Source organism: Hippoglossus stenolepis, chromosome 19 (assembly GCF_022539355.2).
Source record: "Hippoglossus stenolepis isolate QCI-W04-F060 chromosome 19, HSTE1.2, whole genome shotgun sequence".
In the NCBI taxonomy this organism is placed as follows: domain Eukaryota; kingdom Metazoa; phylum Chordata; class Actinopteri; order Pleuronectiformes; family Pleuronectidae; genus Hippoglossus; species Hippoglossus stenolepis.
Window position 1 is genome coordinate 4472499 of NC_061501.1, and position 16106 is coordinate 4488604.

Genomic DNA, 16106 nt, shown 5'->3' on the forward strand with positions numbered 1-16106 from the left:
TAGAGTAAAAAATTACTCTTATCTCTTCTTGTCTTTTGTTTTGCTTTTCTAAGATGATGTGGCGGTAGAGTTTGGTAGGTTCCTTCTTCTTCTTCTTATTATCTCATCTCTTCCCTCAACCCACCTTTACTTACTACAGTATTTTCTCTAACTGTGACTCATTTCCATCCCCTGCTTCTACTGCACTCACAGCCGAGGAGATCGAAGGTACTGCTTACATCTCCTATTGGATAGGGCTTTATAGTTTTACAATACACAAACGGTAAAACCATTTGCAGAGACTGGTATCCCTCCATAATTTTTGTATGTAATGAAAGATGTACCGCTCACCTCTGCTCCCTATCCTTCCTGTTTTCATTTGGCCTGTCTACTCATGTCAAAATGAATCGCTCTTAAAGGGAAACATTATATGTCACTTCCAATTTCTCCTCTGAAAACTGTTAAGAGTTTGCAGGTCATTGGCTCTTGTATTGTGCAAAGCTTCATCTTTCACCTGCTTACTTGTCATTTTCATTAAAGTGGACATCGATTTGGAGACTCATCAACTCACTCATAATATTCATGGACTTCCAAAATAACATCCAAAGCAATGGCCAGCGATGTAGTGAAGTGTAATCCCAAATTCACTTGCAGATTTTGATTTGAAGAATAGGGTTTTTTCCATTTTTGGGTACCCTAGATCTTCTGATTGTTCTATTTTGAGGAGGAAACAAATATTTCTTCTTCATCATAGTCATTTGTCATGATGATCATTACCTAAAGGGTTAATATTTAGCCCCTCTTCTTTTTTACCACTACATCAATGGCTATCACTCTGGACAAGCTGGACATAATCACCAGAAATTCTAAAGGACCTATGTCTTATTAACTCTACCTGTGTGTACTTTGTGTACTTCTGTGGACTGTGGACATTGTGCGGTTAAAGGGGTAGGTACCTGTCACTTTCTCTTTAACATTATTTTGTGCCTCTCTTCTGGCTTCTCCCTTCTTTCTCTTCTCATCAGAGGACGATGAAAATAGTAGCGGATTTCACCTAGGTGAGAGATGTTATCTTCTTCCCTTTTGTCCTCTGCCCTTCTGATGTTGCAGTTTAATCAACACATACACAGTCAAAGACAGTGTCCGTGATTTTGCTAGATTTCCATGTGTCCTCTCCTTTAACACTTCCCTGACTGTTCAGCCCTTTTTTTCATAGACTAGTCTTTATTTTCTGTGCCATTTTACACAAAGAAATTGTTATTTTCGTGATGTACTTGACATGCTGTTCTAAATCCCACAGTGTCTTTTGGTAGAACGGATTCATCTTGGACTCCCATGTGAAAACACAGCATAATTTGGTCATGGAACACTAGCCGACAGGGTGCTATTTCTGCCCCTTTACTGACAACATGAGTGCACTGGCAGATCCGGTCACAGATTTGCAGAATGTAGTAGTTATCCTGTTCTGCCTCTGCTGTGGGTCTGAAGACATCTTTGAGAAGGGTTCTGGATGCATTTGGGTTAGAGGGACGGCTTGTTTTCCACGCTTTGTTCTGGAGCTCCGGCCGAGGGCCGGCCTTGTTGATGTGGTCCCAGTCAGACTTAATGACAATTACCATGGCCTGCTTTGGTTTGACAGCCCTTCCCAGAGAGCTGCTTCCAATTCTCTGTCTTGTACAGAAAATCTTCCCCATCGTGTTTTTATTACCACTGTCATTTTCCCGACAAATCATAAGGTATCGTCCCTCTGGAGGACCACAGGCCATCTTAACTGGCTCATACACAAATCCTGTGCGTTCATCTCTCTGTAGTGTATCCTTCTCTCTTTCTCTCTCTCTTTCTTTCTCTCTCTCTCCCTCTTTCTTTCTTTCTTTATGTCTCTCTCTGTCTGTTTCTCTTTCTTTCTTTCTCTCTCTCATTCTCTCAGTCCCCCCCTCTCCCATTCAGTCTATATTCAGAATTTGAGGTCAGGAGGTGAACTTGTCCTTGCACTCTACACCATTTAGACTCACAGATTTCACAGGATATCCAGTGCACACATGAGTTTATAAATATATAGTTTGAGCCATGTCTCCCAGGCTCAGTCAGGGTCACTTCCCAAGGCTGAACTATGCCAAACGCCACTCAGTCTTTTTCCACTCCTTTCTGTCCCCTTCAAGCTTGCCCTTACTGTCACCCTGCCTCCTCTGTTAGGTCAATGACCTCAGTCTCTATTCTTCCACCTCTGTACCCAACAACATCCAGAACTCTAGTGGGTAAGCAGCATTTTTGGACTCCAGCAGCCCAGAACGAGGTTTAACTGAAATGGGAGAACCTCAGGAGGAGGAGGAGAAAAAATTGTGAGTTATAATAACATCTTGTCTATGAGAGTACTTGCTGCATGGCTTTTCTGCCTGTTGGATGTGGTTGTGTGATTTAATGTTGGCCCGTCCCTGAAAGTTTGAAATCCTAGAACTTACAGATGCTTTTGCAATGCTACGGAGGTTGCATGGGGAAATAAAGGAGGCGGTGGGAGGGGGTACACAGTTGTTGTCCTTAGTTTTGGGTTTGTTTTCCCTTCATGCCTCTCTCAGTGATGCAACGTCTGTAAGGTCCTTTGCCAAAAGCGATCCTCGAGCACTACTCGGGGGCGAGCAGATTCCTGTGCTCAGATGTTGCTTGATTTTAGAGCCAGCAGACTAGAGAATGAAGCCAAACTGAGGAGGAGGGAACCTATGTCCCATGATGCCTTTTTATCAATTCTTTCTAGAAAGCAGTGCTTAAGATTTTTATTTCCATCCAAGGCATTAAAGAGTAGTTTTGACACCCAGAGTGAATTTTTGTGTTCGGAAAATCCACTAAGAGATCTTTTTTCCAATGATCCTTCAGTGTACTCGGTTTAAAACATAACCAGAAGATCCATACATCTGCAATGAGATATGGATGCGTTTAGTGACATTTCACTTTATATTTCCAAAAGTCAAACTCTGAACATCCAGAGAGAAAGACGGTGGATGGGTGGATGGATGGATGCAGGGCAAGCAAGAAACTCCAAATCAGTTAAAGCTGAACCAAGAGGAGCTGGGATATCCATCAGCCTCTCACAATCCAATTATGTCCAAGTTGTGGAAAAAATGAAAAAGTGTTATAAACGGAAATAAAGAACGCTCCATTTCAAATATGAGATGAGTTCATCAGGCTCCAAGTTCAATAGTTGTGGCTTTGCAGGGGCCAATACATTAGGTTTGGTGAGTTTTTTCCCCCCAGTGCAGGGGGATTATAAGATTAAAATTATATGCATTTGAATTGACATCCAACGTTTATCAAAGCAGGTTCATGCACTGGCTTGACAGGTGTGTTTTTTATTGGTTTTAGAAACCAACCATTCCAGTTGTTTAAAGAGTCAGAAAAGTGATGTGGAATTGACTGTGGCTTGGTTGTAGAGCATCGTCTCTGTCTGAACATCAGGCTGATGAGACAAACAGGAAAGCAGGCATTAGGCCTAATTACTTTTGGCACCCAATGGCCCCATTTGGTAGGTTGTTAGTGGCTTCAAGGACTCCAGAAGAAGGAGAGGTACATGTGTGTGCGTGCAAGTGTTTTTTTTTTTTTTTTGTTGCCAACACATAAGGCATCAGGCATCGTTTTAAGAAGAGACATTCCTGAGCCCAAAGAGCTGTGGGATAAGACACAGGGGAAAAACAAATAGCACTTGACACAAATGGACTTCTTGCAGCCAAAGGTCTGGAGTGTTATTTCACCGTATAAGCCTGTAACACTTGGGTTAGGTGCCACTTTCCAACTGCTCAGTGCAATGGCGATGGAAACTACTCCCTGAATGTGTTCTCCCCAGATAACACTGTAATGACTTCTCCACAGTGGACTCCTACATGTACATATTTCAAATGTCACACCCGCGAACCTCACCTTTAGCTTTGATTGCATTTCCAACCAGAGAAGTGAAGTACATCAGCTGGCCAGAACCCAGCTGGAATAGGTATTCTGTATGTACGCCGCTGCCGGAAACATTAAGACACTTTATACAAACAAATATCCCCAGATCAGCAATGGAGTCCACTTTACTACTGTAGCATAATCCTTTCCACAGATGCCCTAAAGCAGCTGTGTGGAGGGAGCATTTGAAGGACACACGCATGTCTGTCTGGATATGGCCACTTCCTTCTTTTCACTTGCTGTCCTCCCATCTTCTCCAGATTCCTCTCCCACTTGCTCTGCTCTTTGCTCCTGTTTCTTCGCCTCTCCTGATTCCCTTTCTGATTCCTCCCCTTTCCCAGTTCACCTCCTCCTTGATTCCTCTCCCTAGTCTTCTCCTACTCATCTACTCCTACTCTCCTCTCCACTTCTCAAGAACTTCTTGACTCTTCGTGAAGGCATTTTACAGAACATTTCTCTGAACCACATTGGCATTATGTTCAACTTCTTTCTTCACAATGATCTCAAACCTCCAGAAATCCAGGCATATTTGGCCTTGAGAGTTTAGCATGCTTCCTTGTATTATGCGAGAACATCAAATTAGTAATAAATCAAGTCAAGCAGTCCTGTCTACCCAAGGCTTTTGTATTTTTGTTGTTATGAACAGCAACACATGTCTTCCTTTTATTCATTGTTGGGGTAATAATAGCTGACAGTGTGGAAAGCGTTTTCTAACTCCCGATCATGAGCCTTCCTCATCCCTTCCAACCAAGCTGGTAATGGGCACATATAATCAGGCTGAGGGAGCCAGTAATGCTTCCCACATTTGGTACCCACGAACAGGACTTAGTGTTACAGCGTTAAACCGCAGCGTGTGGCATCGAGCCGAGGGTGTAATGCCTGCCTGATCCCCAGCTGCCATGTCTGGTTAATTCCATAGATGTCATCTCCATTAGTCCCAAGGAGAAGGGTCCCCCGCTGGGAGAGTCGGGAGGGCCCTGCAGATGGTCCCCTGTAGGCAGGGGCCCTCACTTCAGCGGGGCCTTGCAACAGGTGATTTCACCTACTACTGCTCCATCACACTTGTTCTCTCTCTGAGATCAAAATGAAGATTGATTGGAGGTGAAACAGCGCTCGTTTTTTATCCTTCTCTGTGTTGTCATCTCGCTGATCGCCTACACGTGACATCTGGAAGACCTGATGCTTGTACAGTTCTCAGGCTTCTTCTCTTTCAGACATCCACTGGCAAATGCAGGACCTGAGTCTTCTTCTCGTATGTTTTTGTTTTTTTATGAACATTTGTCTTACTGCACTGTGCTACAGTTGTAGCCATTTCTTTTACAGATGCGGGATTATAGAAATTCACAGGATATTAGTGTCCGAGTGGGCAGTTTGCATTCACAGTTTGCAAAGGCCTCAGGGTGCTTTCTTTACGCACATGCTGAATTTCCTACGTGGCTGTAAGATATTATCACACTGGAAAATGGGCTCGCAGGACCGCTGCCGACTTCCAAGCAATTGTGTGTGTGTGTGTGTGTGTGTGTGTGTGTGTGTGTGTGTGTGTGTGTGTGTGTGTGTGTGTGTGTGTGTGTGTGTGTGTGTGTGTGTGTGTGTGTGTGTGTGTGTGTCTGCGTCTGCATGTGTGCATAGTCACAGCTTGTGTTTACACTGTGTTGAATATGCTCATCTTTTTTTCCTGCACTTTATTCTTGTTTCTGTTTTGCTGGAGTGTGTGTGTGTGTGCGTGTGTAAGTGAGATAGAGAGAGTGCATGAGAGAGAGTGAAAGCATGTGTGTGTGCATGTGAGAGAGCGAGCGAGCGAGAGAGAATGTGCACAAGAGACTAGGACTGAGACAAAGTGTGTGTGTGTGTGTGTGTGTGTGTGTGTGTGTGTGTGTGTGTGTGTGTGTGTGTGTGTGTGTGTGTGTGTTCATGCCAGTTTTCAGTTGCCTTCCTGGCAATTACCCAGTCACGGCCTGGTGCACACCATTATGAGGTGCGTGTGTGTATGAGACTTTAACTCCATATCCCTCGATACACAAGGCTCCTTCGCCACTACTCGGATCTCGTTTCAGGGAAATTCGAAACAGAACAATTGTCAACAAATTTGATTTGACCTGTCAAGCCATTAAATGAGGTATTGGATCTCAGTGCCACACATATAATATGTTCCTTTTCTCTTCGTAACCCTTACGCTTGGATCGTCTTGTGACAAACATGAGGGTGTTCCAAGGCTTTTCATGACAAACAGGCAGACTTTCTTCATTTGAACAAGACATGAATCATCCCTTAATTCTGGATCAAATTAATTTCCATCCCCTCTGTCAAATTCAGTCTCCATCGGTACTGACAAAGAGATTGGTTGTTAGGGGGAGACGTTTGGTGAGGGGAGCATTGCTGCTCGCTGATGCACAAGGCTTTTATTTGTTTACCGTTAGGCAGGACTATGACGGAGGCAGGAGAATTCTCTCCCCGTTGTTTGGACGCAGCTGTCATGGAGGGTTTAGGTACATTTGAGGAACACTAGATTACTGAGACAGGCGGCAAGGTGGAGCTTTCTCCCACAGTCCAAGGACATGCAGATTGGGGTTAGGTTAATTGGAAACTCTAAATTGGCTGTATGGGGTTGGTGATTGGTTTGTCTCTGTGATACTTTGGCAACATGTCCAGGGTGTACCTTGCCTCTTGCCCAATGTCAGCCATCCAGTTCACCCTTTGACCCTCAAAGGATAAGCGGTAGAGATAATTGATGGATGGATGGATGGGTGGATGGATTATTAAGGCATTTATATTGATTGTTGAAAGACACATTCCTACCCTGTGGAAAGTAGTAGATCACGTCCTTAGCCTGAGCCAATGAGGTGGCAGCTTGTCAGACTCCAAGACGGAAAGAACTAATGATTTTTATAATATTATTTAAAGTCACCAGCAGTGAGTTTATATTGCAATAAATAACTCATCACTTTTGAAAATTGACAGGTCGCTTTCAATGGGATCTCATCCACATGTTTATTGTAATGATGTCAGACCTTGTGGATATTGGTTTCTGTTTGATGTCTTTGCAGGAGACATGCAAATCAGCGGCGTGTGCTTTCCACTGTGCCGCAGAGGGTAATGCTCCCCGGTTGGGGGGGGGGAGCTGGGGTGCGGGTGTTGAATGAGTTGATAAACCACAGGAGAAAAATGGCACAGACAATGTGAGCCAGGACTCGCTCACAGTGGAACAAAGTCTGCCTCAAATGTTCAACGTAACACTATAGTCAGTGCCCGGGCATGTGTATACACTCATATGTGTATACACGAGTTCATGCAAAAACATTATTATTTCTGCTCCAATGACTTACAGTGTGTTTCATTTGTAAGTCGGTAGCTCCGTCCCTTATTAAGGGTCTGTTTGGGAAAGAACAAGCGAAGAAGAATGCAGACTCTCTCTCTGTCTCTCTTCGCTGCGTGTCTGCTCAGCTCCACAGCGGTTTGAAAATGTTGTGGAAAGTATTAAGGGGTGGGTATCAGGAGTCTGACTCTCCTCTCAGTCCATAATTTTCATGCTGTCTAAATCTTACTCGGGCATCTTATATCATACTTTTGAGTTCATTAATTACTGATTAAGTGAAATAATGAAAGGAGAAGCTGAAAAAAAAAACATGAGCATATGCAGAAATAGGATATTATAGACATCCCGGGTTCTGGAGATTTACCTCCGTTTAGTTTCAACCAACATCTGTCATAAATATAAAACCTTAGTCCTCAAATTAGGGGTAAATTCCTCCTTTTGATACTGTCGTAGATCATCAGATTTAGGCGTGCGTGCTGGCGGATCTGTATTTTAAGAAACCTTTGCGAGGCCAGTCCGAGGACACGCCATAAACCAATTGAAGACGACAACTGTTGTAAAGTATTCCGACCCAAACACACGAGGAACATGAGGAAAAGCGTGCCAAACACCGCTAAATGACACACTAATACATACCTCACTATTTAAAACTCTAATGTGAATGGATTGTAAATCATAGCGGGACATTTTGACAACCAACTAGCAGTAATTTCAAATTCTGTAGCTGTCGTTTACGTGATAAGAACATATAGTTTTTACTGATTTACACAATGACTCGAGCAAAAATCTGTCTGTGGAGACACGACTTTCAAGAGCAATCTACAAGAACAAAGATGAGTCATTCTTACCATGATTAAAACAGCAATGTACTGCAGTTGACGAGGAAGCATTCAGCAATGTTTTTTTAAAAATCGCTTTTCACAAACATTTAAAGCCCTTAAACCCCCACCAGTCTCCAAGAGATATGTGTCTGCACAAAATAAGAAAACCTCCATTACATGTAACCAGGGAAAATGTGAATTAAGTGTTTGAGTGTGATTTCCAGGGAAACTGTTTGGCAGAATGTTGCGCGGTACTTCTTTCACCTAAAGAAAAGATAGCTGTCATAAAACTGAGCTGCACAATGCAATATGAGGTATTGGACATCGGGCTGAGTGGAGGTGTTTGCCAAGACGCTGAAACGACCATAAATCGAACTGCACAGCTGCGGGCTTATGTGCACATACAGTAACATTGGAGCGTACACACACCCTCATTGACACACATACCGACACACACACTTCTCTTTTTTCCCCCTGTACATTGTAGATTAATGTGTTTCTTCCCGTCTCCTCTGTCGTTTCATCCCGACCTCCAGCTGGGTTCAGGAGAAGTTTTCGCCTCAGCAGGAGAGACAAGAAGAAGACCAACAAGTCCATGTACGAGTGCAAGAAGAGCGAGATATATGACACAGCCGACGTGCCCACGTACGAGGAGGTCACGCCGTACAGCAGGCAGAGTGGAGCAAAACACAGGCTGGTTGTCCTAGTTGGTGAGTAGAGAGCGGGACTCTTAACAGCTTACCTCACACTTTGTTTTTGACTCTAGGGCGGCTCTCTTTCTGTGAAACCTGGCGCTGGAGAGGCCATAAATTTTCATAATAACTCTCACCTCCCAGCATGGTGACAGATACAGATCACAGAATCGACTGTGTGACTCAGAGTTTCGCAGCTCCAGGAGCCCCAGGTGGCCTGGCCTTGCCCTCCCATGACCCCCCGAAACAGAAACAAGCTTCCCAACGCAGCGACTCGCTCAGTCATCCTGGGCCTCCTGAGTTTCTAGACTTTTTAGCACTCGGTGGAATCGACAGAGCAGGCCTGATATTAATCAGTCACATTTAATACTTTCATTTACGGCACCTCACTCTCAACGTCCTTTCAATTGTTCGAACTGATGGAATTGTTAACACTTGCCTGGAGGGAGCGGGTGTTACAGAGCCCTCCAAAGAGCTTTATAACGTGCCAAGGTCTTGAAATGAAGTTAGCAGTTTCTCGTTCTGTATTTTTCGGCTGGAAGACGAGCATTGCCAGAGAGCGGCGGAACAATATGCTCGGCCAGGTGCAACAGTAAAGTCTTGAATATTTCTAACTGTACCATCAGTGAGTTTCAGGATTTTCTGCACTTTTCCTCTCTAGGTTTGTTACGTGGAACAAAAAATGACAAGAATGTCCCGGACACGGATGGAACAAAACATTCCCCAAATCTTGAGGGCGATTCCTTCCAATCTGTTTCCATTCATCAAAGAAAAAAAGAGATGCGCTCAAGGAACGAGAACTCAGAAGTCTGTCTGTCTGCAGAGTTGAATCTAGAAATGAATACCACTGGCAACAGGGTCCCATGCTCTCTGCAGAGTGGTGTTTTAAAGCCTGATTTAACTTGGTTCGCTTAAATGCGGCACACGGAGCATGGACTTCATCAGGAAAGTTGCTAATTAGCGAGCCTACTTCCTTGCCAGTGTGTCACTGCCTCACACAGAGGATTCTGAACCTCTCCCACCTGTCATCCGAATGTAAATATTTTTCAATTAACTTCCATAATTTGGAGGACAACCCATGGACAATTTCACACGTAACGAAGCGGAGGGCCAAGGAAGGATCTGCTTTATGTTTTTCTGCCTCCCCCTCTCCTTCTTCCTCTCCCCAGAGTCTCTTGATTTTTCTTATTACAATTCTTTGCTTTCCAACTCTTTTTCTCTCTAGCTGCATTTTTTGCCTTTTTCCTGTTACTCAGGGACATTTCTTTCCTCGGTTTAAGTATTTTCAAATCACCGTCCACCAGGAGGATCTGCTGTTCGTTTAAGCTATTAAAGCAAGTTTTATTGTCCAGATATTTCAACACACAAACACACACAACCCAGCCTCCCAACTTCAGACCTGTACTCTGATCATTTTAAACAACACAGAAATCTCCGTAGCATTCAGGTGAGAGGTGGTGCAGCAGGCAGAGGCAGGACGTAACGTATGAATTCAGCTGCAGACATCACGTGATTTTGTTTACAGCACATCAACATAACGGTGTCGACTCTTATCACCAAAAGCTGCTTGACATCTTTGTCCGTGTCTTCTAAGTGTATGACTCCTCTTTTCATCTTGAGGTATTAGTCTTCTCTTTCTTTTTATTAGTTTTGTGTCATTCGCGTGTTAGAAATGTCATCAACACCCCCACTTGCTTGCGGCGAATCCTCTGGATAATCTCCTTCTGTGTTCTCACATGGGCTGATTATCCTGAGTTTTTACAAGCGGCAACTCTGGAGAAAGTCCGGAGCCGCTCATTCAGTCATTTGTGTTCTCACATACAGCCAGGAGATTACCAGCAGTTCAGTGAAGGCAGCTTTTGTATATAATATACTATTGAAAGTCTTAATATATTTGTAACAGTGGATCCTTAATCCACACAGTGATAATAAGGTGTAGGCGTTTCATTTGTATCAGGCGACCGGTGACTTTGTTGAATCAATTGACTCGTGTCGCTGGCAGATTCTACCAGCCGTACTGGCTTCACGCTTTCCTCCAGAGGAGTTGAAGTTAAGTCTGTATTATTGTAGGACTTGCAGACGGGACACAACCCCTCCGTGCCTGACTTGGCCTCAGTCTTGTACTTTTTCCGCTCTGCTCCAGCCTTCTACCCCTGACATTATTTTTATATCAAACACCCGCCCCCCCCTTCTCTCCTGGAACTTTTCACTTCTACCCTAAAGGTGTTTTTCATTAATGTGGACGCACAGGTCCACAGTACCAGCTAATGAATGACCCACTGCCCACCTCCTGCATGAATGGAGCACAGAGTTTGAGATCTGTTTAAAAAATAAATCAAGATGCTTATCTGGGTTTTCATACATTTTAAATCAGACGGCCAATCAAAACATATTTATAGATTCGTTGACCCAACCGCTGATGGTTTTGAAAGAAATCTGATTATTTAACCTGACAAAATGGTGTGCTGATTTCCACATGTCCGTGTAACTTGACCCACTAAACTTACAGTAAGATTTTGATGAATTGAAAGTTTTTAGTTTGGGGTTTAGACTTAACATATTTCAAATACACTAATGCCTAAGTGAATGTTTATGTGGTATCCAAATGTATAAAATTAGAACTCTATATCAAGACTTTCCCCTGCTTAAAATGTAGTGGCAGTGGATTGTAAATGATCTCTGGCTACCACAGTGCACCACTGTCATCTTATAAATGTTGTAGCAGCGAAACATATCGCCCGCCCTGGATGTGAGGCAGGCTGGGAGGTTTTAGGCCGGGTCAGGGCTCCTGGGTCCCTGAGCTGGGCCTCATCGGGCCTGGCCCTGGCCTTACTGCAGAAACTGCATGCGATGTGCTCCATGTTTGGCCTGGAAGTTATTACGCTTGTGATAGCTTCTCTAATGAGTGCGGTAATGAAGTCTGACACTTTTACTGGCACAGCAGAAGTACCGAGGGAGGCCCGGTGACAGAGACAGATGGAGGAAGAAAAAAAACACATAAACAATATTAATGCTGCAGCCTCGTCCAAATTTTTTTTGTGAGTTATGCCTTTTTTTTTATTGTGGCGTTCGGATTTATAATGTTGCTGTAGCTGTATTGGGGCATTGTTAAACACAAACAATGCACAAAGAGGTGGCGTGTTTAAGGTCAGATGGTGGAACAGGACCAGCAGGACTGCTACTGCTTGTAAAAAACCTGGTGGTGGGCCTGTTGGCCCTCTTTGGCAGGCGGTGGTACAGCTGGAATAAGCTTTAATCGTCGTCTGAGGTATTCTGAAGAGGTTCGGCTGCCATGCGCCATTGAAGTCAAGAGTGGCAAGCAAGGGAGCAATGTAGAAGGTGAAAACGGTTTTAAGGCATGCGATAGTGGCACAGTGGCATTTGTACAAATGGCTCTGTCGTTTCGCAGAACTTGGACTCTGATAGGCAGTGTCAGATTGAAGCAAACAAGGCTGTGTGGAGGTTTACGTCCTGCTGGGCTGACCTTCCACACTGCTGTGATGGGGTTAATAAAAGTGGCTCTATGACCACGCTCTGCCACCTATAGCACCTCCAACAACATCGGTCCACATCCATGTTCAAACAGCACCGCCACATTCCTCCTGAGCTCCCGAAACAAATTCAAAATGAACTCCATTTCCTCATCTTAATAAATCACCCGTGCTCTTAACCCCCATGCAGGTTCTCCTGACTTGACTTTTTTTTTCTCTTACTGAAAAAGTCCCTCTCCCCTGCTAAGATTGATTGCTGTCTTTGCTTGGCCATGTGCTTGTTTATGTGAGACGGTAACCACAAAATGCCTTGTGCCGTCGCTCCACAGAGGGTCGGGGTTTTTTCTCTTTATTTTTTTCTCCTTTTGAATTCACAGAAGGGCATGTGTGCGTGTGTGTGTGTGTGAGCACACTGAGGAAACAGCTTTTATCACTTACAGCAGTCGCACAATAGGACTCACATCCATGTGTTATTGGGTGCAGAAGCAGAGGGAAAGCATGGGTTTTGAATTTGTGTGTGTTTGAAGCAGAGTTTATGCTCAAGAGCTGTGTTGTCCACACCTATTTATCGGCTTGTGGATCGCTCGGAAATCTTCACACCAGATAAAATGCAGTGAAAGGGCACAGAGGAGCACCCTTTCTGGAGAGATTGTGTTTTTGAGATAGTTTTTTTTCTCCATCCCCTCCGTCTCTTTCCACCTAATCTGCATCACTAAGTGAACTCATTGTCCATTTGTTTTAGAGGAGCAGCCTGCTAAACACATTTGCCTGGAGAAACGAATTTCCAATAGGGATTGATGCGATTGTAGTGCCTGCCCAGAACGCCAGGCATGTGAAGAATGTCAAGCCCAGATCAAGCGCTGTCTCCAACTGTCCACACACTGCAGAGAGGCGGTGAAACACTGCAACACCGAGCCATGCACTTGTAACTCCAAAACGGATTTCTTGTCCAGTTCGTTGAAGGCATTTATGCCAGTCAGTTCAAATTAGGATGATGTTATAGCTGCCTGGTAACATCCATCAAAACACTGGAGGATAACTTTTCAGAAACAAAGAGCAGAAAATGAGATGGAGGGAGAGCTGCAAAAACATTTCCACCAAATCAAAACCAGTGTAAACAAGTTTCTTACATCAAAAAAACATCATAGCCTCTGTATCTACTGACTGTATTTTGCATGAAATTACAATATATATGAGATATTCGCTTAAAACAGTTTAGCTGAGCTGCCAAATCGTCTCTGTTCCTAAATATCAAAATTGAATTTATTTCCTCAGTCTGATTGAACTTTACCATCTCCACATGTTGGCCTCCGTTAAGTGCTGGAGGGACGCTCAGCCTGTGGAGCCACAGATGCATCAATAGTCAATACTCCAATAGTTTCTCCTTCCTTCTCCTCTCCCACTCGTTGCCTCCGTTCCCCCACTGGGAATGTGATGGGAAATCCAGCCGACTCAGGACATTGCCGGAAAAGGTCTTTTTACCTTTACTGTGAACTTGCAGTATATTCAAAGTTTATGTTCTGCCAAACTGCAACGAGAGAGGAACTGGTTAAAAAAACAGACTGTAACTGTAGAATATCTGTTGCTTTGTCATATTAAATCAATTTTCTTTGCTCCGAAGGATTTTACTGGGTTGATTGTGTAATAATTTGGTATGAAATGAAATTCACACTGTGGTAAATTGATTTAAAATTACACACAAAAAACACAAATACAGAAAGAGTCATACTTTCATAGAGGGGGGAAATACTGATACTGGTGTAGAAGCACACTCAGCATGGTCACTGTCAGTGAAAGGTAAAGAAAAGTTCAAGAGAAAATAGGAAAGAAATGCACGTTGCAGCTGCAAGTATAAAAATATTAATAAAATGGTGTTAGACAAAGTTCAGGTCTTATTATCTTTTGCTCATCACCATTTTCACACATTTATTTTATTAGATTTTTCATATCATCCTATCAAATCATCATTATCTTAAGGATGTTATCTTAGTGACTGTCCTGTATGTTGACTTGGCCTTGGAACTACACATTTAAAACAGAGAGCTGGGGTTTTATCTTGTTGTGTCTGTAAAGTAGTGCAACACTGAATTGCAACAATCAGCCTAAAAATCTTAATTGTGATGCTTGATATTTCCATTAAAATGCTGCATAATTATAAATATGTAATGATGATTTTTTTCACGCCATGGCTACATCAAGGGAAGTCGTTAAACATGGCGTTGTGGCTATCTGACCTGCGACTTATGTCACTTTCATGTGTCTCTGTGTTTGTGTAGGACCTACAAGTGTCGGTCTGAACGAGCTGAAGAGGAAACTGCTGATCTCTGACCCTCAGCACTTCAGTGTGACTATCCCACGTAAGTTCCCTCGTCTCTCTGAGGTGGAGTCGAACCCTCTGTCTGTGCATGTGTCTGGTCAAATCCAGCCTTGGCTGAGCATCTTCCACTAGATTCCATTTGTCTTCCAATCTTTCCTCTCTGGTTATTTCTCCTTTCTTATCTGTGTGTATGTGTTTGTCCTGTGTGTGTGTGTGTGTGTGTGTGTGTGTGTGTGTGTGTGTGTGTGTGTGTGTGTGTTTTATACATTGTTTCCCCCATAAGTTCTTTACCAGACCACAGTTTTAGATCTGCTATTTACTGGCAAATGGACAGCGTTTGGCCTTCTCCACATGGTGCACACAGGTTTATAAGTCAGGCAGATGGACTGGGAGACGTTAGAAAACAACTGTGAACTGTGAAATTAGCCCCAAAAAACCCAAAGTGGCCAATGAAAACAAATGTGGAGGCAGAGTCACTATGTGCAAGTGCTCATTCAGTTAAGTGTTACTTCCTGATAAAACTCAAATATCCTTCAAGGTGTTTAGTAGGGCTCATTTTTCATAAAATAGAAAGCATTCAAATTCGACCTTAAGATTCAGTCAGAGAATCAAATTATACCACCGTAAAACCAAACTTCATCTCTTAATTTTCTCATTCTGTTCTCCTTTTTCCTCTAATTCTATACTTAATCTTAAATAGAAGAAGAATGACAGAGGCCATGTTGAAGGAAAAAAAATATTGAGATTTAGAGAATAAAGTCGTAATATTACGAGGATCTAAGTTGTAATTTTACAACTTTTACGTATTTTAGTTTCTTCTCAATTATGATTTTATGACTGTAATATTCTAACTTTATTCTTACAATATTATGACTGAGACATTAGAGGAAAGATGACAGGACTATATTTCTTATTATTCAAGATCTGGTTTCAAGATCTCGTATAACCAAGCTCCACGTTTCTAAATTTTCGACTTAGCCATTACTTTCGAGTGGAAAACAAAGTGGCTGTATTTGAGCCCACTGTATACATAATGTAACTGCAACATATATTGTCATAAAATAACAATTAAAGAACCAAATTGATTCCTTTCTCATTTTAAAAAAAGTGTACAGGATCTTTTTTCTGTTTGTGAGCCCCCCGTGAACATTAAGTAACCGACACCAAAGCTGTCTCGTGTGGATCATTCACCTCCGGCTCAGATCCTCTGAATCCCTGCACCCAAGAAGCTTCTTTTACATCTGTCCACGGAGACAAACACATTGGAAACACATTCACGGAGAAATGTAAGCGCACAAGATGCCAGATCAAATTCCGACTACACAGCGACCCGGTGCACCCTGTGAGTTTTTAGCAACAAATCAAAATAATCACTTTAGGTGAAAGGATGTTTAGCTCACTGGTTCCAGTGAAGTTTTCACAGTGTGTGACAGTGCTTGTGTTGTTTGAGCGATGGTCGTTCTGTCTGAGACACGCAGCAGCGCACTGGGGAGCAGGTCTCAGGCAGCGCGGCCGCCGCTCTCAAGGCCTTCGACACATGGTTCTCCCCCTGTGTAATTG

The 16106-nt window shown here is 43.2% G+C and overlaps 1 protein-coding gene across 7 annotated transcripts in view; it reads left to right on the forward strand.

Annotated features, from left to right (window-relative positions):
* mpp7a (MAGUK p55 scaffold protein 7a) overlaps positions 1 to 16106 on the forward strand; it is a 138038-nt gene that overhangs the window by 104856 nt on the left and 17076 nt on the right. For 2 of the 7 annotated variants that reach the window (XM_035143119.2, XM_035143121.2), the window contains 5 exons: positions 54 to 74; positions 193 to 207; positions 1005 to 1037; positions 8583 to 8756; positions 14506 to 14586. In XM_035143119.2, the coding sequence (XP_034999010.1) occupies positions 54 to 74; positions 193 to 207; positions 1005 to 1037; positions 8583 to 8756; positions 14506 to 14586 (324 nt within the window). The remainder of the gene's footprint in view (positions 1 to 53; positions 75 to 192; positions 208 to 1004; positions 1038 to 8582; positions 8757 to 14505; positions 14587 to 16106) is intronic. The other 5 variants (XM_035143120.2, XM_035143124.2, XM_035143122.2 and 2 more) reach the window with 3 other exon arrangements.